Source organism: Thyridium curvatum (genome assembly GCF_004353045.1).
Source record: "Thyridium curvatum strain D216 chromosome Unknown NODE_20_length_475153_cov_84.797782, whole genome shotgun sequence".
NCBI classification, from domain to species: Eukaryota; Fungi; Ascomycota; class Sordariomycetes; order Thyridiales; family Thyridiaceae; genus Thyridium; species Thyridium curvatum.
The window spans coordinates 154,228-181,812 of NW_022156775.1; the positions used below are offsets into that span (position 1 = coordinate 154,228).

General features: G+C 55.8%; 8 protein-coding genes across 8 annotated transcripts; 4 read left to right on the forward strand and 4 right to left on the reverse strand.

Annotated features, from left to right (window-relative positions):
• Positions 1–402: 402 nt before the first annotated feature.
• E0L32_004272 (uncharacterized protein) lies at positions 403–737 on the reverse strand (the record flags this gene model as incomplete). The annotated part of the gene is made up of 2 exons (XM_031138664.1): positions 403–597; positions 654–737. 2 exons carry the CDS (start codon positions 735–737, stop codon positions 403–405), a joined length of 279 nt encoding a protein of 92 aa, XP_030997285.1.
• A 512-nt stretch (positions 738–1,249) lies between these two features.
• E0L32_004273 (uncharacterized protein) lies at positions 1,250–5,663 on the forward strand (the record flags this gene model as incomplete). The annotated part of the gene is made up of 5 exons (XM_031138665.1): positions 1,250–3,405; positions 3,454–3,617; positions 3,677–3,942; positions 3,995–4,119; positions 4,181–5,663. The coding sequence occupies 5 exons, from the start codon at positions 1,250–1,252 to the stop codon at positions 5,661–5,663; spliced, it is 4,194 nt and encodes a 1,397-aa protein (XP_030997286.1).
• A 1,073-nt stretch (positions 5,664–6,736) lies between these two features.
• Positions 6,737–7,567, reverse strand: E0L32_004274 (uncharacterized protein; the record flags this gene model as incomplete). Its single annotated transcript, XM_031138666.1, has 1 exon — positions 6,737–7,567. The coding sequence occupies one exon, from the start codon at positions 7,565–7,567 to the stop codon at positions 6,737–6,739; it is 831 nt and encodes a 276-aa protein (XP_030997287.1).
• A 1,452-nt stretch (positions 7,568–9,019) lies between these two features.
• Positions 9,020–10,510, forward strand: E0L32_004275 (uncharacterized protein; the record flags this gene model as incomplete). Its single annotated transcript, XM_031138667.1, has 1 exon — positions 9,020–10,510. One exon carries the CDS (start codon positions 9,020–9,022, stop codon positions 10,508–10,510), a length of 1,491 nt encoding a protein of 496 aa, XP_030997288.1.
• Positions 10,511–12,096: 1,586 nt separating this feature from the next.
• Positions 12,097–14,498, forward strand: E0L32_004276 (uncharacterized protein; the record flags this gene model as incomplete). The annotated part of the gene is made up of 2 exons (XM_031138668.1): positions 12,097–12,482; positions 12,890–14,498. The coding sequence occupies 2 exons, from the start codon at positions 12,097–12,099 to the stop codon at positions 14,496–14,498; spliced, it is 1,995 nt and encodes a 664-aa protein (XP_030997289.1).
• A 540-nt stretch (positions 14,499–15,038) lies between these two features.
• On the reverse strand, positions 15,039–17,719 carry E0L32_004277 (uncharacterized protein; the record flags this gene model as incomplete). Its single annotated transcript, XM_031138670.1, has 3 exons — positions 15,039–15,213; positions 15,273–17,602; positions 17,681–17,719. 3 exons carry the CDS (start codon positions 17,717–17,719, stop codon positions 15,039–15,041), a joined length of 2,544 nt encoding a protein of 847 aa, XP_030997290.1.
• Positions 17,720–18,451: 732 nt separating this feature from the next.
• Positions 18,452–19,171, forward strand: E0L32_004278 (uncharacterized protein; the record flags this gene model as incomplete). The annotated part of the gene is made up of 1 exon (XM_031138671.1): positions 18,452–19,171. One exon carries the CDS (start codon positions 18,452–18,454, stop codon positions 19,169–19,171), a length of 720 nt encoding a protein of 239 aa, XP_030997291.1.
• A 280-nt stretch (positions 19,172–19,451) lies between these two features.
• E0L32_004279 (uncharacterized protein) lies at positions 19,452–27,356 on the reverse strand (the record flags this gene model as incomplete). The annotated part of the gene is made up of 1 exon (XM_031138672.1): positions 19,452–27,356. One exon carries the CDS (start codon positions 27,354–27,356, stop codon positions 19,452–19,454), a length of 7,905 nt encoding a protein of 2,634 aa, XP_030997292.1.
• Between the last annotated feature and the right edge of the window lie 229 nt (positions 27,357–27,585).

Sequence of the window (27,585 nt, forward strand, 5' to 3'; positions counted from 1 at the left end):
CCGCCGGTCGAAGCGGAACATCCTGCCACTGAGAAACGAGCATCAACGACACCATCATCGACCGGCTCTCAGCCGACGCCAGCCAGAAGGGGATCGGAGAAACGATGGAGCATGCTAGACGTGGATGGATCGGACTTCTGATAAGATCGACTACACAGGCGTCCCTGGAGAGGTGTAGATGTATATCAGTTCTATTGGATGGTATTGCTAGTCGTGTCTAGACACGGAAGGAAATAATGACCAAGGCGTAAGCCACTGACTTGAAAGACGAGTCCGGTCTCAGTCTATCACCGTCGGGCGCACCCGTGCATCTCAGACATGTTTTTGTACACTGCAAGTTGCTCATCTCGAGATCGGCGCTTTCTTGCCCTCTCGAGATGTCGTTGTCCGTCTAGGCCCCTTTCATGCCTGCTTGCGGATCTCCTTCGCAGCCTGCTTCAGGTTCCAGTTGCACTCCTCGTACGCCCGTCCCGCACCAAAGCCAGCACCGACGAAGGCAGGCCAAGCTCTCCGCCTGAAGAGAAGGACTGAGAAGACGACGCCGAATCCGAGACCGAGGGTGGACTTGATGAGGAGGTTGGACAGGCAGCGGTCCCACTGCATGGTTGTTAGCACCGTCGTTACTTTGCGGAAAGGTACAATCCATCACCGACCTTCTCGTTGAGAAGTGCCTCGCTGACAGGTCGTGCGACCACGGCAGTCGCCGGCGTTTGGGGAGCTGAAGTCGTCTCGGGCATGTTGGTCTAGAGCTGGGTAAACGCTTCTATTAGCACAGTTGAATATCCGAAGCTGATAGCATCTCTCACCTCTGAGCAATTGGCGCAATTGAAGAGCGGGTTATCAAGGTAGAATGCGACAACTGTTCGACCAGGTTCGGGTATGATGTTATTTTCCCCCCAAAAGCTAACTCGAGTCTGGCGCTCCAGCTCGGCAGGACCCGGTCCACACCCGAAGGCGGTGAGCCTAGTGACAGCCTCTCAGGAATTGTGGGGCTTGAAAGAGCCGGCAGAATTCCAAAAAATTTAGGGACCAGCCAGAGCTTCGGTGTACCTGACTGGCGGGGAAAGTCCAGCCCATGGATGTTGTCTTGGAGATTGATCAAACCGGAGAGAAAGCACTTTGGGTGCTCAATGCGCAACGACCTAGGGAGTGCCTAGCTGAACCCGGGGATCACAGTCAAGGTATGATCGAATTTCTACCCTGGCAGCATCAGTCTCTCCCTTCCTTTGGCTAACGCAGGCTCATAAAGATGGCGCTCCAAACTCTTGTGCAGACCGCGAGGTCGCTGGACCAGAATGATACACGAACAGTCCCCGACAAATTATCGCAGGTATGGGAAGCATTATCTGGATCACCGGCCGGCTCATTCCATGCACCAGAGGAGGTCATACTTCGTTGGCTGTTGAAGAACATGCAGGGAACCTCAGCGGACTCGGAACTATGTCGACGGTTCCCCATGACGTGGGACATTATGGCCTGCATATTCCAGAGGATGCCAATGTTCTCTCTAGCAAAGGTTCTGGCAGATCGCAAGTTTATTCATGTTGTGACGCAGACTGCGAAGGACGTTTCGAAGCCCCAGAAGACACCAGCACCAAAGGATGAATCGTCCGACACAGTGATGGCAGATGCGCCAGAGGCCAGCGACAGCCCGAATAAGCGCAAAAGGAAGAGGTCCCCTCTGGTCGCATTTGACCTAGATTGTCTGCGGGCGAGAGAAGGCTGCCTTAAGTCGGCCGAATCACTCTTCACAGCCCTCCAACCGCTCCTGAAACGCGTCGAGTCGATTGAGCAGGCCTCTCCAGAGCAGAAGATGGGCGCAGAGCACATCCGATCCCTCTTTTTCCTTCCCGCCACCGAGACCTTGGAATACCTTGTTCCACTGGCACGTTGTTGCGCTTCTGCGTTAGGTGGTCACGAGGCTGGAACTCTGGAGAAGCAAGACACCTGGGTCGCAACTATCAACTCCATATGGGATCTACACCTTCAGAACCCGGCTGATCCTGCTCAAGTTGCTATAAGCATGGCACCTGTATCTCTGGTTATGTTGGCTAAACTCAGAGGTATTCCAAAAGCCTGGGATATCTCAGTCAGTCCTGAAGTCCGAGATGCATGGGCAAAGGCACTCGAGCGGTTCCTGATGCACAACACAATATTGCCAGCGCGAACTGGCGTGATATCTCGCAAGGACAGTCAGGTTCTCGCAGATGTTGCGGCTGTAGGGCCATCTGGGCAAGCTACTACCATCTCTGCTATGCTCTTCCAGTTGGCGATACAGGCTTGCCAGTCGAGTACACAGGCGAGCGCACGCAAGAGCAATGAGGAATGGATCCAAGGGGCTTTCGATGTCGTCGAGGAGCCCCTTCGCAGCATTGATCTCGCCGAGAGGAATACGGTAGTGGGTTTCATTCTCGACTTAGCAGCCAAGAGCAGGCAATCACCATCGCTCGAAAGTCTGCGGTCGGTTTGCACACGCTATGCACTTCAAGACGACAGGACCGACTGGAAATTGATCTCAGAGATTGCACAATGCGACGCTGATGCCTTCTTAGTCTCTTCCAAGGGCGCTGATCTTCTGGATACGGTTTTACAGCGAGTACAGAATGCGGCAAATGAAGAACAAGAACCAATAGCAGACTTTCTAGTGGCTCTGGCGAATGGATTCGCCAGATCCCGAGACCTCTCAGGATTCATCAAGAGATGGTACTCGAACTTGAGTCACCACAAGTCCGAAGGATCGAAGACTTCCTCTGGCAGCCACATTTGGCTCCATGGCAAATTAAGAAGCGCCGTGGCCAGCCTCTTGCAGCCTTCCCTGACAGTCCAACAGCTGCTATCTCTTGTGGACTGGATCGAGTCTCAAGAAGCGTCCTCGACGGAGACGGTCAGATTGGTACTTTTCGACACCGTGGCTTGTGGCGTCGAGAGTGAAGACTTTGTTGATGCAGTCGGGACGAGACTTTTTGACACCACTTTTGAAGCAACAAAAGGTGTAAAGAAACGCGAACTTCAAGCCATGCGATGGCGTGTTGCAAGGAAGGCGCTTTCTTGGATCGACACAGGAGATGCACGCCGGGTTTGGAAAGACATCAAGAAACCCTTGAAAAAGGCCCTGACAAACTCGGATATCGCGGAATTTGAGACCTTCGAGGCTTTTCGTTGCGCCCTTGTAGCATTCGACGCACTCAAGTATGTTGAGAAGGACGAAGCTGATGCCAAGAAGGTGGTTTCGGAATTCCTTGCTCGATTTGGCGGCGAATTGACGGCTTGGATATCGCAAGACAAAGATCAACGCGTTCCATCTACTGCTGAGGAGCTAGAAGCACTATCCTATCAGGGTGCTGCTAGTTTATCTCCAGGCGTATACTTGCTGGCGACTGTGCATGGGTCGCCCAATCTTTTGAGGTTTGTCCACCACCAGTCTTGATCAGTATGATATACTAACTCGACCAGTTCCATCACGAGAGGCGATAAGGAGAGCAGCGGCTTGCTCGGCTCATTCTTCACCATCATTGAGCAGCACAATGCTTCGCAAGACTACGACGAGCGATTTGCATCCCAGATGTTGGAACTGATGCTTACCAAACTGGAAGTCGAACACAATCAGGGAATCATAGGTTCGTCACAGTCTGTGAAATCGAGAATGTGTGGAATCCGGATAACTAACACCAACAAGAACGTGCCGTAAATGTCTTCATTGCTTCCCTGGACGCTGGCAAAAATCAAGGTCTTAAGTCAAAGAAGACCGTGTCTTCTGTGGACTTGTTATTGGGACTGCCGTCGCACATGATACTGCGAGGATCACGAGAACTTATCATGAGTTCTCTACTGGCTCTCGTCGACTCATCGGCAAAGGAGACTGAGAGCGAGGCCACCCCGTCAGACTGGAGATCGATCCTGAGCCTGATGGTTCGTGTAATGAGGGATCCCACATTTTACGAGGTATGAATGTACGCGGTGCCATGATAAAGTCTTGCTGCTGACCATTGAACAGGGCATGAAATTCAAGGATCTGGTCAGCCTAGGCGAAATTCTTGAAGATTCATTGCCCAGGTCTCCTCTTTTGGATTCACTGAAGATCCTCGCTCTGTTCAAGGAGCTGGTCAAACTTACGATTAGGTAAGTGGTCCAACAGCCATTATGCCCGACCCGGACCGAGGATCATTGTTGACTGTCGCAGGCAAATGCTCACAACTGTGAACGACCGTGAAGCTGAATACTTCCGCGGCCTCGCCAAAGCAACATCGAAATGGAGCAAGAAATCTTCGTCGTCTCCATTGTCACGAAGCACCATTCTGAACGGTATTTACTCCGCTATCCTCGAAGTGCCGGCATCACGAAGCATGATTCAGGAGCACATCGACGTCGAAAGAATCAAAGAGCAATCGGCAACTTTGGTATCGGATGCTTTGCATCGTTTCAAGAAGTCGTTGAAGAAGGGGGACGTGATCCGCGAAGAGGACGCACAGTTGCTACCAGTCTTCATTGCACTAGAGCACTCTCAACCACGTAATGACTTGATTCAACAATCGCGCGTGAGCGATGATGTTACAGATCTTGAGGCGGCAAGCCGCAGACTATGTGCCAAGGGCCTCAAGATTGGTTGGATACTCAGGACGTTCCTCGACTCTTACTTCCCTCAGCAAGTTGGTCAAGCTGGGGCGACTGATCCCAGTCATCTATTTGAGTCTCATGCTGCTATTGGCGGCACAGACTTATCTCTATTTTACGCACCTATGGATCTCTTGTGCCAGTCCGTGGGTGCTGTCACGAACGGCATGGACGGTAAATCCAAGTTGGAATATCTCCAGCAATTGATGAGCGACACGAAGGATGGAGGCCACGGCATTGGAGAACTGGTAGCCGCCGGTCAAGTAATTGAACAAGTGGCTGGGGAGGCAAACGAAACATTTGACCTCGCTTTGGCGCAGAGCATACTCACTCAGCATCTTCAACATACTCACTCCCCAGTCGAGTCGAGCATGCTCATCGAGATGATCTGCAAAATTCTCAACAAAGGTTCCTCGTCCACGACACAATGGAACATCGACTACCTGCTCAACACCGTATGTGCAGTATCTGACCAGCGGGCCAAAGCTAAGGGAGCGACGGGCCTCTCACCCGCCATCCACAGTGGTCTTTGCAGCCTCGTTGAGACGATTATCAAGCGCCACAGGCTGCGCTTGGAGGGCCATTTCCACCTGCTCGTCGCAACATTACAATCGCTCCTGCAGTCCTTGATCATTGGCTCTAACACAACAAGTCGAGCACCGGACGGCGCCATAGACGGGACCCCTGGCTCGCCAACGTGGCAGCAGAGTGCTCGCCAGGTCTCGCGGCTGCTGGAGCTCGTCTGCGAGCCGACGGTGGCGTCCGTGACGAGGTCGCAGAAGCCGAAGCTGGACTCGGCGACCGACGCCGCGAAGCGGTCCGCCGGCCAGTACATGTACCTGGTCCTCATGCTCTACATCAAGCTGCAGCTGGAGCAGAACGTGCCGCACCAGCTGCGCGAGGCGCTCGAGCCGGGCTTCTTCTCGATACTGACCGTCACGGCGGAGAGCAGCCGCAAGGTCATGAACGACGCCATGGACGCGAGCGGCAGGGCCATCTTCAGGGAGACGTACAGGAAGTGGCAGAGGTTTGGGAAGTGGAAGGGCATCTAAGACGGTGGAAAGAGCCTGCCTTCTTTGACGGTTGTGGCATTTGGAGACATAGCTACCTCAATCAAGCCCAGATTAAAATGAAGCACTATCATGAATGAATCTCATTGCTGCATGAATTTGTGTTGAAGCAACAATCAAATCTGACAGACTAGCCCATGGCAAGGGCATTTCGGCATTCATCAAGGGCCACATGATGAACAGGAGCGTTAACGGTCCTTGCGTTTGAAAGTCTTTGGAAGAAGAGGAGTTTTCATTATGGTCATTTAAGGCCACTATAATTTGAACAAGTTTGCTACACTATAAGCTTAACACTGGTGCGGGTTTCTTAAAGCAATAGTATTTTTTTTATTAGTTTTTGCTACGAACAAAGCAATACCTGCCGAGTATATCATGGCCTTTAGCAACTCCGCCAGCTTTGGTTATGACTGGATGTCCTAAGGGATGTCTCATCAATTCTCTGTCTCTTGATAGTGCTAGGAACGGCCTCCAATATTCTGAAGGGATTTCATTTTCTATCTACCCTCTATACCTTGCCCCCTGTCTTTCAATTCACCGACGGCTAGATCAGCAAGCCCACCAGCCCATACATGTACGGTCCCGTTCTCTCCCTGTGTCTCCCGTCGCCGTAGAACACTTGGCACCACCTTCAGGTTCCGCCTGTATCCGAATAGTGAACCGCTCTTCTGGCCGGGGCCTTCCTCACACTCACATGGCCCCCGACCAAGGGGCAAAAGAACAAGCCCCTTCCAACCCCTCAGCTTCCTCTCACAGCATAACCTCTGAAGACCCGGCGACTCAGGCCCTCTCCGGGTCAAGGCTAACGACCGCCATCCTGCTGAACGCTGGACTTGGCGGTGGAGCATCCTCCTCCAGTCGCCGCCAGACTTGGCTGATCACACGACGCAACGGTGGGTTGGGATGCTGCTCTCCGTGACGAAGGGCACCGAGTCAGCATGCCCATGGCGTCGACCCCGTCTGGAGGCAGTGATCTACTGAGAAGGAACCGGAATACGACTAGTCTCGGTCCTTCTCGTCTGATGCCTCCTCGGACCAGCGCTCCTGGGAGGAGGTACCTAGGCATCTTCGGACGCCATGGCAGCTGAAGCGGTGGGCTTCACGACGCCGGGGTGGATCCCTCTTGCCATGGTCCAGGGGGGGAAGAAGGTGTCGTCCACCTTTGAGGTCCTGTACAGGGCCTGGTCCACCACACTCGCTGACGAGATCACGGCGTCATTCTCCTTGGGCAGGGTGGGCGGAGCAGTCTCGGATTTCGCTCTCCATGACAAAGTCCGCTCGTCCACAGGGGCTGCTCCGCCACGGGCAGGATTGTACGTAAGGTACTTCTTCCTAATTCTGTTCCCAGTCGAGACAGAGAGTTGAGACACCACTGGAGTGCCTGAGAGGGTAGCATCGCGCTGGGCCTGGAGAATCTGACGGTGCATAGGTGTCCTCTTTCCGCAGCCTCGGTCTTGTGGAACAGAGCGAGACAGGTCTTCGTCCGAACGCAGATCCTCTGGAGTTGGGTGATGAGGAAGCTGGTCGAAGGAGCCAATGAAAGGAGATGGCTTGCGCTTCTGCTTCTTTCCCAAAAACTTCCGGAAAGGGCCGGGCTCCTCCTCGAGTCTCATATCACGCTCAAGCTGTTGAGCTGCCTTGGTTTCTCGGCGTTGCTCTTCACAGCGCAGTGCCCTCTCCATCTTACGGGCCTCTCTCACAGCATCATCCTTCATTTGGATTTTGCATTCACCGCACAAGTCATGTTGCAGTCCAGTCAATTCCTCAAAGAGGACGCAACCACACTTGTCTACAACTCTGTACACTCCCCCATGCTCGCAGCATTTCGGGGTCATGGTGCCCTCCTCATATCCACCCCGATAGCAATTCGCCTTGATTTTAATGCTCATGACTGTTTCTATTCGGTCTCTTTGGCTTTATTGAATCGAGGTATCTTGCTCGCTCTAGGAAGGGTTCAATCTTTAGTTTGGGTCTTGATGTCGGGGATGATCGCATACGCGAGCTGTACATGCGACATTCCTGTTAGCCAGGCCATTCCTTTCCCTTTAAGTTCCATGATCTCGAGGACATAATTAGAAGAGATGGTACCTTCAGTTCCGTTACTGAAACCAATAAAATCTTCCTAATGATTGATGTTGGAAAAGGAAAACAAGGAACACCTCGTAATCTTCGAGCGGCATCATGACCTTATACTTCTGCACTCCAGGAATAACTCTTGAATAGTATCTCCGACATTTGTAACAGCACAAGAGCATTGTTCGACATTACCGCCTTTGACGAGCGTTCTGTGGCGTTTTTTCTTTGTCAATCCCATCGTTTCTTTGTTCGAATTAAACAACACAACCGACTTATGACAAGTGACAGCATGCCCGAAATACTTGAATATCAACATGAATGAGTCAGATGTCCGTGATTGATTCTTTGCGAACGGAGTTCTTGTTGTTGTCTTTGACTTCCAGCAACGTGGCATGTTCAAGGAAGAAGAGATTGGAATGAATGCCCCAGTGAACGCCCTCATCTGGATCGGCTGCGAGAAAAAATCAGGCTTTGACTTGAGAGCTCAAGCCACATATTCCAGAAAAAAAGAGAGGGCGAAATGTCTTTTGAGGTGCTGTCGAGCCTGTATGCGCTTAGCTATGGTATGTGCAAGGTTAATGCGTCGGGCCAAAGCCTCCCCGCGAACGCCAGGAAGGAGAAACATCTCTCTGGCCTGATGCGTTCACGATGTTCTCTGGATATTCAACTGGAATTTGGGAATTAATTATGAGGATGAGAACGGGTTTGATGTCGCCAATCTCTCGAACGTCTTGGAGAAACGCCAGTGTGTTGCCCAATCTAATTGTGGTAGCAAGACTGGGAACAACGGTACCTGAAAATGGCAGAGAGACCTGGAACAATAATACTGTGTTTGAAGTAGTTGCCTTCCTTCGTTTGCCAGTGACAACACAGCTGCAAGATCAGTACTCTCACTGCCATGCCTTAAGTGAACGCAGTGTTGTTACGGAACACCACAAACTGGTCAGAACCATGGGTCACAGGCGTCCAGCCAGCAATACAGTGAATGCGATGGGAGTTCCTGAACATTCTATATATTAATTTTATCGTCAAAGAAACCTGCTACATGTTCGTCACCAATAACTCTGGGTGCATCTAAGTGTTTTTCTCTTTAAATAGAGGCAACTCCTTCGGTGCTCGCAACCACAGACTTTCATCTCCCATCGAGACTTGCAACATTTTTCGCATCCTAGTATCATTCATCAAGACGCAGCATCGTTCATCGGATCTCAACGGCCTATATCGTCAGACTTTTGTCCAACCTCACCCATATATGATTAACCACCATGTGTATCCAAGTACACCAGACTTACACCTGCAAGGACATCAAGGGCAACACGGTCCAGCATAAGCGAAGCTACATCATACGCTGCTCGACCCCAGACTGGACCAGACACTCCCAGCCCTGCCTTGAAGCGCTCGACGAGCTTCACCAGGTGTACGAGATCCAGTGCCCAGACTGCACGGGCGAATCAGCAGAGCAGGGAGGACGGGGCCTGGTCGACGAGGAGTTCATCGACTTCGCCGACAATGGCGACGATGACCCCGAGGACACAATGACGTCGAAGACCGCCTTGGCGGTCCTGCATTACTACTTGGCTCTGGCGCGACTTCTTGTTGCCGAGCTGAGCGTTGTGTTGCTAGAATGTAACATCGGTCGAGACAGGGATCGAGTGTTGCAAGTCTTTGATGCCACCATCCCGGAAATCTTCTGCCGCTTCAATCGCACCCACGACTTTGGTGGCATTTTTCTCGGCCTTCAGTGCTGCAACGGAACAGGTCACCCTGAATTATCGAACATTGCCTGGGCCGTTCGTCGTGTGAGGGCCGTCAATGCCTTTTACATCCTAATGAGTCTGTTTAGAAAAGATGAGCGAGGGGAGTACACCTTCGCGGACGAGGCATTCCCGCTTGTAATGGAGCCTGGTCGTCGGGCAACGGACCTCCAAGGGGTCTATGCTGAAGTTGAAGATACGATAGTAGCCTTGGGGACAACTCGTAACCCCCACGGTTCCTCTCACACAAGTGATCCGGAGAACCCCTTTTCCCTACACAACGAGCCATACACCGCGGCGGAGATTGACCAGCGGTACCGCTTGCTAGTGGCTAGGCTGGGAGCAGTCCGGCAAAAGTTCGGCTCGTATTTCGAGGGCTTCGACTCTCCGTCACTGTCCGGTCGTCCAAAGGAGAGGCTCCTGTGCCGTGCGATGGACATCCTCACCAGAGACGTTGGGCTCTCAGTGAAGAAGATGCTAGGAGTCTTTGAATGCTTCCTGCCCATGATCCTTGCCAAAGAGTACAGGAACCCGGAGGAGTTGGAGAATAATCAACTCGCTCATACGGATCTAGCGAAGGTGGCTGAGGAGTTCGAGGCGTCGGGATTGGAGATGCCAAGTAGGGAGGAAGAGGATTTCTCGAGCTATTACCGCGAGTGGGAGCGTAAGATCAACCACTGGGTGATAGATGAGTATCGGGGCCAGATTCAGGGGGAGATGGCAATCGTCGAACTAGGCAAGGAAAAGGTCGACGCCCTCATCCGCGATGGGGAGAGTTGCTGCATCTGCGGCGAGGAATACCTGCAAGAGGGCACAGTGGTGGAGGAACCAGTCCGCCTCCGCAACTGCCAGGCAGATCACCACGCGGGAAGGCGGTGCCTCATCAGGCTGGCGGCAACGACTCACGCTGACTCCGAGGGCAGGAAGGTGGCCAGCTGCCCTATGTGCAGAGCGCCTTTCGTATCAGATGACCCGCCGAAGGATGTAGCATACCTAATCTAGACCGCTGGAACTGCAAGTACTGGATGCTTGGAAGAGCTTAGGGTTTTCAGACATAGATAGGGGCATGAATCAACCTACTAAGACGTCCCTTGCTGACTTTTGGATACAACAGAATTTTATGAGGCATTCCTATTTCTTCTTCTTGGAACTGCCTTGTTAAGGATACGAGTGAAGCTGTGTATGGCATATGACTTGCAAGCCAATGTCCACTCCTGCCTCTGGATGCCCATGGGGCCCTGTCCATCCGTCCCCTTGCCGAGCTGAGGTACGACAATTTGGATGGAACCTCATCGTTGACAAGGCAGCTGAAGGTTCTCTATTGAGCTTCGTACCGGGGAGTCGGCCGCACTTGAACACCGAGAATTCCAATAGAGTGAATAAGCAGTAGCAACTTCAGATCAGGCCACGGAGTGACCCGGCGCTTATTGACGAGGCCACCTGGCCACACCTGTTCAGGCCAGCCGACTCACTAAGTTCATGATACCTAGATCACACACCGGTCTGAGGTGTCCCCTACCAACGGCGGCTAGTCGCCGACGCAGTGTGTATGCAAGTGTGCGTGCGTGTATCCCCGCGTCGAGTGCCGGACAGATGCCTAGAGGGCAGTCCTGCCACCCGGTTCGTCCGTCCAAACGGAAGGAAGGTGATAGCGATGCAGCCAGCTGCGAGGCAGGACACCCATCCCCCCTTGGGAGCGCTGTTATTCAGTCCTCTCGGGTGGACTTGCTGGTCGCTTGGAGGGACCGCCGATCCCTAGCCGTCTCGGGCCTAACGCGGAGGACGTTGGACAGCGTTGAGCCAAGAGAGTCCACTTCGACACTGGTCCAGCTCAAGCCAGCCCTAGAGGGCCACACTAAACGGGCAATCCATTCGTTGTCAAGTGGGCGCTGCCCGCGCCCAGTGCACCGGCTCCCCCCGCAGGATTGCTGACAAGGGGGTGGGCGGAAGCTGTCAGTGTTGCCCAGAGTCGCGCGCGGGGGACTGAGAACGGAAGGATAAAGAGCTGCGAGCTGGCGCACACACTTGTGACAAGGATCCGCGGCCCATCCGGCAGCCCTTCAGCTCCCAACTTGAGTGCCTCAGCGCCGTTCCTGGCCTAGCGCTGCCCGTTTTGTAGCCGTTTAATGTCGTTGATGTTGTCCAAGGTCGAATCAGGTCGCCGGCTACTCCACCCGAGAAGGCTGGAGACGGTATAAGTCCTCCTCTTCCCCGGGTGAGAGGGGAGGAGGGGGGACGAAAGGAGGAGAGGGGAAGGGTGAGATTCTTCTTTTGCATCCTATCCCTCTTTTGAGGTATATTGTGTTTGCCCTCTGCCTTCTGCTATACCCTCCAAGAGCCCGCGACCCAGCATCTGCAGAATCGTCGGAGATATTCCTCCAAGAATCCAGGGCAAGTGAGAGAGAGAGGCTGATGGTGTGGCGGCGTACCGATCTTACCTAGAGCTCGGGAAAGCCCGCATTGCTACCTCGAAAGGAATCCTTGGTTCGAGGCTTATTGCAAGCTCTGCTATAGGTCCAATCCCGGATCGTGAGCTCTCAAAAGGACACTACTTGGCGAGCCGAAGTAACCCAAGAGCTTGAAACGCCATGAATGACCTGCCGCCGCTTCAGCCTCAAGAAGTGCCCTGGCCGTCCATTGAGGACGTCGACCCTTCGGCGTTTGTCGTGCCCAGCTCGACGGTTCTCTTTGCCGCTCCCGGGGCTGTTCCCGCGGCGGCAATCCAGCAGCCTGTCGCGGCGGCGGCAGCAACAGCAGCAGCAGTCCCAGCGACAGCCGGGCCGAGTGGCGGAGCACCGGCAACAGCAGCAGCAACAGCCAAAGCTAGCGGTGCTCCTCCGGCCGCGGCGACGAGGAAGTGGGCGTCCGCAGAGGACTGGGAAAGACACAGAGCCATCATCTCGGAGCTGTACCAGCACAGAAGACTGAAAGATGTCGTCGACCACATGGAGCGGGTGTACGACTTTTATGCTACGTGAGTCCCTCTCCCCTTTTGGCCCTGTTTCTTGTTCGCGAGTGCCAAAACCCCTATGGTTCTCCACATTTGGCTCTTCCGCAGCCCTACAAAAGGACACTGCATCCGGGGATTGGAGGATCCGGAATAGGATCTCCGCCCACTGTTTGGACCTCAGCCCAGTAGCCGCAGCTGCAGCAGGGCCCTGGGGAAGACCGTGCTTATGAGGAGCTATGGGGAGCTGTGTGTAGCTATGGGCAGCTATGTGTAGCTGCAGGGAGCTATGTGCCTTTTCCTTTGCTTAGAGAACGGCCAAGTCGGTCTGCATGTTATCGGGCTACGGCCAGATAGCCTATGTCCTCCTATTCCAGAGATGGAAGATATCATTGCATTATAGAGTAACTAACCCGTCTCGCGGCCGTTCGCAGGGAGCGCATGTACAAGTTCCGAATCAAGACGTGGGGGCTGAAGAAGAACTATCGCGCCGACGCGGTGCAAAAGGCCATCCAGCGCCTAGAGCAGGGCCGCATACAAGAGGCCGACGGCGACCTGGCCGCCGGGGCCGCCCAGGACCTGCCCAAGCTCGACCTCCCCCGCCTGCAGCGCTACCTCCGCCGCAACCCGGCCGCCCTGCAGAGGCTGCGCCAGTCCCAGGGCGCCGGCACGGCCGAGATCACCATCCCCGAGCTGCAGGCCCTGCTCGCCAGCGCGGCCGCCAGGTCCGCCTACGCCTACGCTGCCTCGTCCTACGGCGCCGGCGCCGGCGGCAACAACCGCAGCGGTAGCAGCGGCTCCTCCAAGTCGCCCTCGCCTCCCTTCCCGCCCGGCATGGCACCGGCAGGGGCGGCGTCTGCGGCCTTCCACCGGCCCCTCCTGCCCAACAAGATGCGCGCCTCGCCGCAGCTCGAGGCGCCCGACGAGATCCTGCACCTGCTGCGCACCTACATCAACGGGTCCTACCGCGACGGCCGCACGCCCGAGCAGCTGGCGGGCGAGCTGACGGCCGTCGGCGACCGCGACGAGGTCATGCTCGACTTCGTGCTCAAGTTCCGCGCCGCGCATGCCATGATCGCCGAGCAGCAGCTGCGCGTCGGCTTCTACTGCCTGCGCGTCTGCTTCGAGCGCATCGAGAAGGTCCTGCGCGACGGCGAGGCCTGCGCCCGCCGCGTCCTGCTGCTCTACCTGCTCAACGCCGCGCTCGACGTCTCGGTCGACTTCGCCATGCCCGAGGTCGTCCAGATCCTCTTCCGCCACGTCCGCAGCCTGGCCGAGAGCCTGCTCGGGCCCAACCACCCGGCCGCCGCCATCGCCCGCCGCTTCAGCCAGCTCGATCCCTCCGAGCACGTCAGCGTCCTCAAGCTCACGCGCCGCCTCATCCGCGAGGACCTCGAGGGTTTCGAGACCGAGACCGAGACCAGTGGCGGCGGCGGCGGCGGGGGCGGCGGCAACGGCATTTCAGGCGCCACCGCCGGGAAGCAGCCCGGTGTCGCGGCGCCGGCCGACCTCGGCCGCAAGGCCATCAGCGAGCCGGCCCTGACGCTCTACAACTCGACGCTAGAGCAGTCGCGCGGGTCCGTCGAGGACATCGCCGAGGGGCTCGAGCGCATGCGTCTCAAGACGCACGAGGTCGTGCGCGACAACTGGCTGATCCGGCTGTGGATCGCCATGCGCGTCTCGGTCGCCATGTACGAGCAAGGGCGCGGCGACGAGGTCGAGGACCTCATGCTCGGCGGCTTCCCGACGTGCCCGCCGCGGCGGCAGCCCGACCGCGTCAACCTCATGGCGCGCTGCTTCTGGCTGCGCGGCGAGAAGCGCACCGAGGAAGGCCGGCTCGTCGAGGGCGAGCAGCACTTCCGGCTGTACATCGAGCTCGCCGAGACGACGTGGGGCCCCCTGGACGACACCGTCGTCACCACGATGCCCCTTCTGCGGGACAACCTGCTGCTGCAGGGCAAGACGGACGAGGCCGAGAAGGTCCAGAAAGAGTGGCATAGAAGGCTGAATGAGCGCCAAAAGGAGAGGGAGAGGTCCAAGTAATGAAATGGTCGGAGCTTGAGGGGGAACCACGAGAGAGAGGCGAGGAGGGAGGAGGCCGTGGACATGTCGTTATGAGATCATGCTTTTTCCCTGTTACATTTCCTTTGGCGATACTCTCTGGCTACGGGGTACTTTAGTGATACCATACTGTTGCACTTTTTCTTCAAAAGCAATGGCGGAAAATGTCATGTTTTACAATCAACCCATCACAACAGTCCAACTGGACGTGTGCCTACATTGCCTATCGTAAAGCTACCATTGCAAACTCGGCCCGAAAAGGCCTCGTCTCGGGTATGTAAAAGTTTATCTCTCCCCTCTAAACGCCATCGACCATGATAACATCCTCTGTAAACTTAGTAGTGATGTTGCTCTACTCCTGCAATGCTCGCAATGGTAATGGCTGCATCGTATCCACTCCTCCTGTACAACTCAGCCTGATCCGCATGCAACTTTTTGGTATCGTGAAGCATATCATCATGTCGTTCTTCCGGTTCCATCCAACCCCAAACTCATCAAAGTTCCGCGCGTTCGGTAATCATCTCAAGCCAAATAGCGATACGAGGGAACCTCTGCGTCCTCGATTCGCTCGAGATACTCTCGGACGATCAGGTCCTCGATTCGCTTCTTGACCATGCTAACCTCGGGCTGGAAGCGGCCAACAAGCATCGTAATGATCTCACTAACGAGCTGAGAGTGTGGAAGCTCTTTGCGTTGCCTACAACATTTGTCAGTATGTGCCTGCCGCAACTAGACGGGAAAAGAGAGTCGACATACTTCATGATTCTGACGGCCACGGCATCAATGATAAAATTACGCATCTGGCCGTTCTTCTCCTCGGTATCCTTCCTCTCTTCCTCGCCCTCAACCTTGGACACCGCGTTAATAACAGGTGCCTTGATCTTGAGCGTCTTGCTCACAAACTGCGTGTTGAAGCTGAACTTGTCGCCGGACTTGACGGACTTGGTCATGGGTTCCTTCAGTAGAACCCGGGACTTGGGCGGGATCGACAGAGAGGCCAGGGCTCTAGTCAGGTCGGCAGTAGGGATATTTGTGGCCGCCTGGATCTCCTCGAAGAGGAGGCCTTCACCATCGGCCACGTCGTTGAACAGCATCAGCACCACCATGCCAAACGTAGGCACCGTAAGCTCATACCGTCGCTCGCGGCTCAGAGGTCCCTTGTCCTGACCGGAGATCTTGGGGAAGAGACACTTGATCTCGGCGGTGCCCGCCGAGCCCACCCAGGTGAGCTGCCGGCCACTGCGGTCCTTGAGGTAGTAAGTGAAGAAGCTCTTTTGCAGTCGCTGGATATCTGGCGGGTAGTTGCACTGCGTCTTGGGAGCATCACCCGAGCGGCCCATGACTTCAGACGGCCAGTTGTTGGTCGTGAGGACGTTGATGCCAAGCTCAACCTTGCTGCTACTGTCGAGATCGCCCAATCCACGAACGTATTTCTGGTAGTTGCTCGTCAAGTCCTCCGAGTTTTTCATGTCTTTGAACATACCCTCGAACTTGGTGGTGAAGTTCTTGCCAAGGTCGAGCTGCATGCGGGCGAGCATTTGTGTCTCCACCTCGGGATTCTCGCTCTTGTTGTGCAGTAATCGTCGGGCCAGATGCTTCTGGTAGTACCGTTGGAACATGTCCTTGTCCGTGAGGAACCTGATCATGGTGATGGATTTGTCAAGAATGGCATCAATCTCGACGTCGCTCTTGCCCCTGACTCCGCGCTTGAAGCTGTCGTCGATGAACAGCGAAACATACTCGGCGCTACGTTTGCACAGCGTGAACAGTTCGGTAAAGCCTTTGGTGAGCGAGGACTGCACCAACATGTCCTCCTCAAAGCACCTAGTCCATATCTTGTCGAACTTCTCCTTGAGCTGGACTATGTCGTTCACCCACTTGATGGCCGCCGCTGTCTGTTGTGCGGATTGGGACAGTGGCTGAACCTTGGCCTTCTCCGCACCCTCGGCTGCTGGAGCAGGACCCCCGACGGACGCGGCAACAGAAAAGTCGGTATTCTTGAGCTCCTGCTCGATCTCCATGCCCATTCCGATCACCCGCTTCTGCAGAACCGACTTGAGGGCGTTCTTGTCGGGGTCCACGAGCGAGATAAGGTGGTACAGGATCGACAGATCGTCAAATCGGTCATTATCGAGCATAGCCCTCAGTCCGGTTCCTTCGATGGCTAAGAAGTCGTCCAGGTGGGCCATAATAAGCTCTTCTTGCACAACCTTGAGGATCTTGTGCAGTGAAAGCTTGGATAGAGTAGTGGCACACCGGTCCTGCTCCTCAGTGAGGCGCCGCTTGGTGTGCCGCAGCCATACGCTTGCATTGCCCTCTCTGACCAGCTTTTGACACTCATTTCGGTAGTATGCCCGGCTGTCATGCAGAAAGCATTCTTCGAATCCTGTTATGTAGAGTTTCTCGTGCTCTTCTTCCAGATCGGTCACGTATAGAGTTTCGAGCATGGCAACGCAGTCCCTCAGTATGGTCCGGTCCACAACATCGCCCTCCCTCTCCATATTGATCTGGTCGAGAATGACTGCGTTGAGAACGTCAAATATGTTGCGACTAGCCAGGTCCTCCGCGCTCAGTCCTGACAGGTCTTCGCCCTCGCTCGCCTTGGCTGCAAGGCTCGTCCGCAGGACGTGGTCCCGGAAGAGACCAATGGTGACGGTGTAGATGGAGGGTCGCTTGCTGTCGGTGGCGTAGCCTCGGTCGAGGTACATGAGGAAGTCGGCGACCATGTTCATGGATCTGTTGTGCGCCTCCCAGGCGTCTCGCAAGCCCCTGAGAAACTTCTCGCCGATCGCTCTACGTTCGTTTGCAGAAGTGCCAGTGGCATCATGCAGAGCGACGGCGACTAGGTTTCTGGTGATGAGCTGGAAGATCTCGGGGACCACCCTCGTGCTGAACCAGTTCTCCTCAAATTCCTTGACCTTGTTGTAGAGCTGGTCCCCCTTCTTCTTAAGAACGATCTTGTATGAGGCCCGATACAGCTGTTCGAAGGACAGTCTGCCCGCGTTTTGGGTATGGATGTCGGAGATGGCATCTGAGATCAAGGCCCAGCACTGGTCGAAGTCGGCATTGTCTCGTGAGCCCACGCCCTGGTGTCTGGTCAGTCTCTGGCGGATTCGCGATACCGGGACTTTTGGCAAAGTGCTGGATTCCCGGAAGCGACTTACTCTGCGAGGAGCGCGAATCTTCCCTCTGCCTTGCATCATCTTCGCAAGGCAGGAGTGAGACCAAGGTGATGAGAGGGCCGCGATATCGGTGAGGGGGGTGTTTGAGATCAACGACGACAGATCAGTGGTGAGGGGTGACCAACTGGATGAAATGAAGGGGGGTAGAAGAAAACCAGCTGTGAGGACCCTTGAAGTAATGCTTGTCAAAGTGAATAGAGCGTGATAAGAGACCGCCGCCCTGAAGGTCTTTGAATTAAGTGACAGTGGTGCGGGGACAAGGAGAACAAACCCGCGGCCCGGAAAGAAGGAAAGAGGAATATGCAAGCTCCAGGCTACCGGCAGTAAAGAAGAAAAGTCCAGCGCATTTCCTTCAGAGGCTCATCTTGCTCCCGCCGAGAGCACGAAGAGTTCGAAGGGCTTTGGACGTGGTCATATTCATCTGCTAGACAACTGTTGGATGGTGACTGGGATGGACTGTGAAATCAACCCCACCCCATTAATTGGTAGACCCGTGGACGCGCCTCTGGAGCTCCGGGCAGGGCGGGTCCTCAGAGCTGCCTGTAGCACGTCCAATCAGCACCCCCAAATTCTGATAATTTTTCCAGAGAGGTCCGACAGGGCTTATCTTATCGCCAGCCGACGTCATTGGACGAAACTTTTGAGATTTGATTGTCTTCCCCATGAAGTTGGTTGACACCAAAAGCATCCATATCGTCGACTCTTCTAGCTTCAACATAACACATCATAGTCCTGTCACTTCCCGCAACAATCATGGCCGCAAGAAACCCCTCAATATTTCTCTCCTGCTTGGCAAAGCGAGCAGCACACCTGTCCGCACCCTCAAGGACAGCAGCCCCCCTCCACAGCGCACGCCTTCATCACCCCCTACGCCGCATCTCAACACCATCACCAATCATCACCACCCGACGCCTCGCCCACACGATCCCGAAGCCACCACCGCCACGCCAGGAATCGCAAGCAACCGCCGCCGACGGTACACCAGACTCCTCCTCATCCTCAGCCACAACCCCCGACGGCAAACCCACCAAGCTCTCCAGCGAGGAGGACGCCACCCGCGAGCCCGAGGAGCAGCAGGAGCAGCAGGAGCGTTCCTACTACGAGCTGACCTTCACCTGCGTCCCCTGCGGCGTGCGCTCGGGCCACCACGTCTCCAAGCAGGGGTACCACCACGGCTCCGTCCTCATCACCTGCCCGTCCTGCCGCAACCGCCACATCATCAGCGACCACCTCGGCATCTTTGGCGACCACCGCGGCCTCACGGTCGAGGACCTGATGCGCGACAAGGGCATGCTCGTCAAGAAGGGCACTCTCGGCGAGGACGGCGACATCGAGTTCTGGGAGGACGGCACGACGACGAGCCGCGACGAGCGCCGCAGCGCGGAGGACGTCAGGTCCCACACGCCCGACCCCAATGCGCCGAGGGCCGACGCCGCGCCGGGCTCGTCCTGGACCAAGGCCGCTGGGAGGTAGCACGACGAGGCAAATCTGTAGGGAGGGAGGAACACTAGGTTGTTTCTGTACGATAGATGTTTGCATCGGGCGTTTGAGTTGAAAAAGAATACCCGTCTAAAACCTCATGGATAGAATCCAACTGAGCAGGATAGATCATCATGTACCACACACATTCTCACCATCATAATTCACACCGGCAAGTTTAAGTTACCAACTGAAAAAAAAGAACTCCTTTTATACAGGCATAGACTCGGTTTGGTATCTTACTACAATGCCATCCACCCACCCACCCGTCTCTCTAGTACCCCCTTCGCATACTCCGATGCTCCTGCCCCTTAACCTTCCTCCTCTCCCTCTTCTTCTCAAACCGCTTCCTCTTGTCCCGCCCGGCCCTCTCCGGGTTCGTCACGGCGTAGATCTTGCGCTTGCCCGCCCGCTGCTCCCGCCGGCCCTTCGCCTCCTCGCCCGCGGCCAGCAGGTGCCGCGTGTAGTCCGCCGTGCCCAGCTTCTTCTGCAGCACCTCCATGACCGCGTGCGCCTTCGCCTTGAGCTCCTCGTGCCGCGTCCGGAACAGCTCCTCCGTCGAGAAGGGCGCCGGGATCGTCGGGTCCGTCAGGTTGCGCAGCGGCCGCAGGACGCGCCGCATCGAGCGCGCGTCCAGGCCCGCGCGCGGCGTCGTGCTGCAGAACACCTCGAGGACGTGCATCGCCGAGAGCTTGGACACGAGCGCCGTCGCCTTGGGCGGCGTCTCCTTCCGGATGATTGCCGCGAGGCGGTTGAAGAGGTACCCGAGGCCCAGCTGGCGGTCTTCCTCTTCAGGCTCGTTGCCTTCTGACTCGGCTTCATCTCCTTCTTCCTCTTCTTCCACGTCCTCCGCCTCCTCCTCTTCGGCATCTGCCTCGGACGTCTCAGTGGGAGTTGCCAGGTATCGGCCGAGGAAAATCAGAGTTCGAACGACTTCCTCGGCAAGGGAGTCCTCCAGTTCCTGTGTTCCCAGAATACGGAGCATCAGACGGACCAACTGCGAGACCTCGTCGTTGCCAAGCTCCAGGCCATGAGAGCCCTTGGTACCGCCCTCATTGCTAGCAAAGTCAGCCAGATAGGAGCCGACCAGCTTCATAGCCGTCAGGCGGACCGCATTGTCTGTGCTCGATAGCGAGCTTCTGATCTGTTCCCAGAGCTGCTCCGAGTCCGTCCCAAGCACCCGCGAAGGATGCTTAACGACCAGTACCTGCACGGTCTGGAGCGCAACGTTGACGAGATCGGCGTCATCCGCCGCTCCACCCTCGACCACTCCAGCAATCTTGCCAAGCACCAGGTTTAGATCCTTCTTGTCCTTGTTCTCGGGCTCCTTGGCATCAAAATACAAGCCGAAAGCATGCAGCGCGAGCGTCATCACGGCTGGCTTCTCGTCCTGATCGATCCACGAGCGGAGGAGCTTGAGGAAGTTCTGCGTGTTCTCCTTGCTGCTCCGGCGGAAGATCTCCTTGAGCAGCTCCGCGGCGACGAGGCGGCACTTCTCGCTGTCGTCGTTCGCCAGTACGAAAATCAGGGGGATGAAGCAGGTGGAGATGACTTCCTGAGTGAACTCATCGGCCGATTTTTGCAGCAAGAGGTGTACGACCTCCATCACCGACAGCCGACCGCCCTCTCGATCGTACTTGAGGTTGGCAACGACAAACGCCAGCTGCTTCTGCCATCTGCTCTTCTTCTGCGGGTAGTCCCGAAGAAATTGGAAGAAGGCACCCCTGGCCAGGTTCCGCGTCTCCTTGTCGTCGTTGGTGATCATGACGGTGCCCACATAATCAAGGGTGTCGTATACCGAGGCCGTCTCTATCCTTCGATCCAGAACCGACCGGAGGAAGTTGAAGGTGACGTGCCGATAGAGGGGCTCGGTCAGGTCGTCCTTGAGTTTGGAGAGGAGCATGTCGACGGCTGCATCCTTGACTGGGATCTCGCGGCGGTCACGCAGCACGACCGAGACGAGCTTCAGTGCCGATTGCGGAAGGTCGCTGGACGTAGTCGTGGACTGGGAAATGGCTTTCAAGGCCTCTTTGAGAGCGACCTTGTAAAGGCTAGTGGACTCGTCCGTCTTGAACGGTACCTTGACAAGGACAGTCAACAGCTTGAAAGCCGCAATCTTGACCTCCTCCTCACCGGCAATCACAGCGTCACCCAAGATGGGCAGGAAGCCACTGATGTTGCCCGCGTTCCTCAGGCTGTCGTGCTTCCTCAGGATAGACCGCAAGACATCGAGCGCGAATCTGACGAGCTTGTGCGTGTACTTGGTCGACATTCCGCGCTCAGACGTCTTCTTGGCTCCCTTTTGAATGAGATAACGCTTCACCCTCGGGTCCATCTTGGGCTCTTCCTTGGGCTTCTGGCTTCTGTAGACATCTTGAATGACTTCATAGCAGAACACTAGAGTGTCTCGGCTCTCGGCAGCGGGATTTTGCAGGAGACCCGACGCGATGCGGTTAAGGAGCTCGTCGATCTTGCGAGCCAGGCGGATGTCTAGCTTTTCCAACAACATGGCCTGCAACGGCTGGACGAGCTCGACGAGATGGCTGACGGAGGCGTTCTTCGCAATGAGCTCCATGGAGTCTTGGCTCTTACTACTCTTGACCTCCTTCATCTTGCTGTTGTAATCCTCGGCATCCTTCTCTTGTCCAGTGACACCAAAGATATCGTCCATAATGATCGCCACAATGGAAGGTAGGCAGTAATCAAGGTCTCCCTGGCCGAACTGAGGAATAGCGACAAGGAGCAGGGTATGCATACTGTATGACAAAATGTGCAGCTGGGACCCCCGAGTCAGGGCACCGCGGAGCTCGGTGAGAATGAAGCCAAAGCAAGATGGGCCCAGGATAGACGAGATCTTGGCCAGGGTGTCGCGAGCCATCTCACGGGACTCCCAGGCCTTGCTGCGTAAGATGTGGCAGATGTCAGTCAGCACGCCTGCAAGCTTCTGGTCTCTGACCTCGTCAGGAAGGATGTTGAGCAGCTTGACAACGATGACTCCGACCGGGACACGCGCACTGACGGTCGCCTCGTCCTTTTCGTGAAGGTGACCGATCAAGGTAGGTAGCTGATTGTTGACAAGCTCATCAGACAACTTGCTAGTCCCCGGGAGCGTTTTCGCTAGACGGCACACGGTGGCATCAACTTCACTTGGCTGGTCTACCTCCATCGAATCGGCCGACTTCTGGGCCGTAGCTCGCGCGAGGGCGTCGGTGGTTCTATCCAAGAGTCGGATGACTTGCTTCTGCAGGTCGGGCTTGCTCTCGACGAAGGAGATGAAGCGACGCAAAAGCGCACGGTACTGTGCCCACTCGAGGGAAGCAGAGAGCGCCGCAATCGTGTTGCTCGCCTGGGCGCCGAGGCCGTGGTCGTCCGCTCCATCTTCACGGCCGAAGATAAAATGCTCCAGCAGCGGGATGAAGAATTGGCTGATGTTCTTGCTGCTGAATTCAGTCTTGGCATTCACTCCTTCAAGTAGCTGAAGGGCCTGCAGTTGTCTCGAGACCGCGGGACTGAGGATGTGGAAGAAAAACGCCCTCTCCGAGTCCTGCTCTTCGCTGACAGCCAGTGGTGCGAGATCCGCCACCGGTGCCCAAGACGGCATGGCCGAAACGAGGAAGCCGAGCACGCGGATGACTTCGCGTCTGACCGTCTCGGAATCCTCACGAGATCCCGCGTAGATAGTGGGCATGATGACATCCGTCAACACGGCCACAAAGCTCTCCTCGTCAGCGCCTCCCTGCTTGGCGGCAACGGCGTCGATGAACTTGCAGATCACGTCGGCAGAGTTGGACGACAAAACACCAAACTCCTCGTCCTGTTTGATGTAGAAGACCATGTTATGCAGGATCGGCAACCATTGGTTGATAGTAAAGGCATCAGTTCCGGCCTGAGCAATGGCGTTGTATGCAGAGAGGCGCCGGTCATAATCGAGCTGATCCAAACCCCTCTCCTTGTAAGAGTTCAAGTCATCGCAGTACTTGGCCACGGCCTCGACAGATTCGTCCTGCGAGGCGAAGACGAGCAGTGCTCGCACAAGCGACTGCCTATTTTGTCTGTCCTTGAAGAAGCTGAAGAGAGACGACAGAGTCTTGTACACCTTTTGCTTCAAGTCGGCGTCGCTCTGGAGGTCCTCTAGTTGAATGAAGCGCTCGAGAATCAACAAGATCGACCCCTTGACCTTAGGGTTGACCCGGCGTGACGGCTGGTTGAGAAGGAAGGCCGAGATTTCGACCAGATTCTTGACGTGCTCCGACTCCTCGACAAGGGGCGCGACCTCGACGACCGTCTCAACGGCCGCTTCCAACAGGTTGCGGCCCATGTCCGGCTTGTCTCTGAGGAGGCCACCAATGCTCTTCAGCAAGAGGTCGATGTGGGGCACGAGAAGCTCCGACTTGATGAGCTCATTGAACTCGGACTCCGACGCCGGCGCCTCGCCGAGTTGAACGAGATTTCTGACGATGCTGAGAGCAAAGATCTTGATCTCATCTTTGCTCTTCTCCACAGACAAAGAGCTGATGATTGTAGGGACGATTCGCTCGTCAATGGAGAGGAATAGAGCAGCCTTCGGAAGCTGTGACCAGGTCGACAGCAGCCTCCAAGTCCAGGACACGCTTTGGGTCGTCTCTACGGGGAGCTTTTCAATCGTAGGACTGATTATCTCAGAGACCAGGACGTTTTCGTACGCTGTCCAGTCGAATCCAGGGGCGTTCCTGAAAAGCGAACACAGGCACTTGAGTGAAGTCGTCCTCACGACACGATTCAAGGACACATTGCTCTTCTCGTCTTCAAACTCAGACTCCTCATCCTGCACTGCGTACAGCACTCGGCACGCCGAGATCAAGCAGTACAGGATGGCATGGACAAGGGCAGCCATGTACGGCTCGACTGCCGTACCGAGCTCGTTGATGATAGACTCGAGCATGTTTAAGAGACCGACTTGTTTCCGAACAGCAATGACCTCTCTGGAGAATGTGCTCTCCTCCACGCCAGAGCTGTTGACGACTTGGACCCCCTGGAGCTCTCCCAGGGCGATCTGGAGGAACGCACCAACGTCCTCTACGTCCAGAATGCGAATGACCGCCAGTCGCGTTGCTTGCAGGCCATGCCTGCCGCTAGCAGCGCCCTTCTTGGAGATCGTCCGTCCATACAACAGCCGTAAAAGCACAGGCATGAGATCCGCGCGGTGCTCTGGCTGAATCCTGTGATCACCCTGAAACAACACAGTGAGCTCGTTCTTGAACCTGGCTTCGTCTAGCAGGTACTCGAGGTTTTCCCGGTATGGCTTTAGGCCCTCCTGCTTCCAGGCGAGTATCGCCTTCAAGGCCAGTTTTTGGATCTCAATGTCACCATTCGCCATGAGCTTGAGCATAATGTCGTAAACCTTTTCGTGTTGGTACAAGACGCGGGGGTTGACGAACTGCGCAAAGACCCCGACTAAGGCCTTTCGATCTGCCAGGGACCAGCCGGCGTCAGCTGAAGACTCCTCCTGTTCTTCACCATCATCTCCTTCTGCAAGAACGTGCTTGTCCTCGTTCCAGGAGAACAGATGAGGGACGAGCTTGCGGGATCTCTTCTCCGCCAAGCCCGGCAGAGCCTGCAAGACCTTGAGAGCCTTGCTTCGTGCGTTGTGGGCATGCAAGGGCACGACCTCCTGACTGTTCTCAAAAGCCTCGCGCATGATCTCCGAAGATTCTCTGATGACCTTAGTCGTCTCGCTTGAGAGACTTTGTAGCCTGTTGTAGTTGAGGCACTCAAAATCCGTCAGGGGTTGGTGTGTGGCCTCGGTTGGCTGTCTCTGCGGCCCGCTCCATCGAGGAGATGCGACCTCGAGCCACTCGAATGCAAGGGCGGGAATCGCCTCCTCGCCAGACTTGCTCTCCGCAACCTGCTTCATGGCTTGGACCGCGTCGTCCCACACAGGAGATAATGGTACAGTCATCATTCCGAACAGAAACGACGGGACGGCCTGGACCAACCAGGTAGATCCTTCCAAATGACCATACAGCTGACCGAGCTTGCGCAGGTGAGCCGAGATGGTCCTCGTGCTCTGGAGGTTCAGAGGCGTCTCCTCGGTCTGCGTCATGATCGCTAGCACCGAGAGCTGATCAGGGGTAACGTCCAAGGATTGCAGCAACTGTAATGATACGAGGCGCAATCTGTGGGAGGGAGCAGCAAGGTTCCCTACCAGGGCCTTTACGAAGTGGTCTTCCTCGGGTTGAGGACTCTCACTGCCGTTACTGCTGTTTCCGTCAACTGGCACCTTGGGGCCAAGCGTCTGCTCGTAAAGATGTAGCGCCTCGAGGAACTCGGCGAATCTCGCAAACCTCGGCGCAGCGGCCCTGAGGAGAGGCCGAAGACTGCTATCCAGGGAGCCCACAATCTTTGTCATTCGCAAGTACGCACGGAAGCCGCGGGTTAGGATGAAGATGACCTCCTCGGTGGCTTCTGAGGTCGACGGGCGCAGTGCGAGTTTGAGCTTTTTGAGGAGAAGCTCAGCTATCCTGGCGTTGGTGGAGGGGTGCACTGAGGTGCACTCCAGGATCTCCAGCAGAGAGGAGTACATAGGAAGGCATTTGTCTCGCCAGGTCTTGGGATCCTTATCGTAGGTGCCTCGTTCGGGGAATGGCGTGATTTCCAGGCGTTCAAACTTGCTTACTATCTGGTCCTGCCAGGACTGGGGAAGCGGGAAGGCCTCTTTGTCGCCAACGCTGGGCAAGCCGCCATTCGCGACCATACGGGGGAGGAGTATGCAGATGACCTGCTCGTTGTCGTCGTCCGACCAGTGCGCGACGACAAACCTTTGGAAGTGCTTCTGGAACAAGGTGCGGAAGCGGCCCGAGTCGAGCTCCGCAAAATAGGCACAAAACGGTATGTACCAGCGCATCAAGGGCTCCCGGGTCATGGCGTTCATCAACTGCGAAATGTGAGGGATTAGGGCATCCATGGCGGCCTGGTTCCACACAACGGCAGTGTTGACCAGAATGTGTTGCCATATCTGTGAGGCATCGTATTGCGAGACTTTGTCTGCTGATTTGGAAAGCGAGTCGATAACCTTCGAAAAGGCTTGGATGAAGGCGGGCCATGCGCTGATTCTGTTGCCTCTCCGAACGCCGGCAGCAACTCCAAATATTCTCGTGAGGACAGACAACCGCCAAGGATTCTCCGTTGAAGACGGGTCTGAAACCCACGCAGTAGCCTCCGCAACAATCGCATCGGCCATGGTATCAAAGGTCTCTGGAGTAGAATGGTGGATAATGCTCGTGAGCACGCCGCAGCACAGATCTATCCAGATGGCCGCCCCTCCCGGGACCAGCTCGTCGTCCGGAACACAGCGCAGCAGGCAGGTAAAGATATCCGGACCGGTCGAGTGCACAGTGTTCCCTGAGCTCTTGATTGCCTCTGCGAACATGGTCATCAGGCCGTGGTAATAGAGCGAATGCTGCTTCGTGCCGACAGTGCTCTTCAGATCATCCCGGGCGTGCTGCACAATCTGCGGCAGAGCCTTCTCCTTGTTCGCCGGCGCCGCTGCCTTCTTGATCAGGAAGCTCAGCGCCTCCGCGGCGAACCTCGCGATGTGGCCGGGCTGCCGCTCCTTGCCCAGCAGCGGCGCTAGGGCATCATATGTCGGTCGCAGGTCCGGAACGAGCAGGCGTGCAAGGTACTTGAACAGAAAAGCCAGAGCGGCAAAGGTCCACTCAATCACCTCGACGGGTTGCGGTTTGCTCGCGATGGTCGTGATGAGCTCGAGCGCCCGCGGGTAGTGCTTCTCGAAGCGCACGCCAAGGTCGTGAGCAAAAGCTGTCAGTAGGTCGAGCAGCGCCTCCAGCGATTCCTTCTCTTCGCGGCTGATGTATGTGGCGAGTATATCCATGATCTTGTCCTCGAAATGGAGGATTTGCGGCAGGCTTTCGCAGAGGGGCAGGATCTCCCTCCGGAACGAGGTGAAGTCCCTCGATATATTGAGGTCCGTCCATTTCTCCAGCCCGTTTCCGAGGTAGGAAGTCGCAGTGTCGAGAGTCTCGGCATCGAGGTCATGTCGGCGCACCCTGCGCAGAGGGTCGAGCGAGTGGAGCTTCGAAACCTTGGCTGAGAAGGACTCCCAGCGATGGTTCTTTTGGTGTGGTGTTGTCTTTTTGTTTCTGGTGGATTTGACAATCCGCCCTGCAGAAGCGGACGGCATCTTGACGGGACTCGAGGCGTTTGCGCACTCGAATTGTGTCTAGTGTACAACAGCCGCTGTGCTCGGTGGGATGAAGCTTCTGCCGTGCATCAACTCGAAATTTTTTGGCGGTCAGAGCAGCCCGATAAGTGATAAACTGATAACGATAACTCACAACTCCAGACACTACGAAGTGTGTGCAAACTTGACTTGCTGAAGTGGGGCCGCTTTCCCTCAAAGCTATCATTTT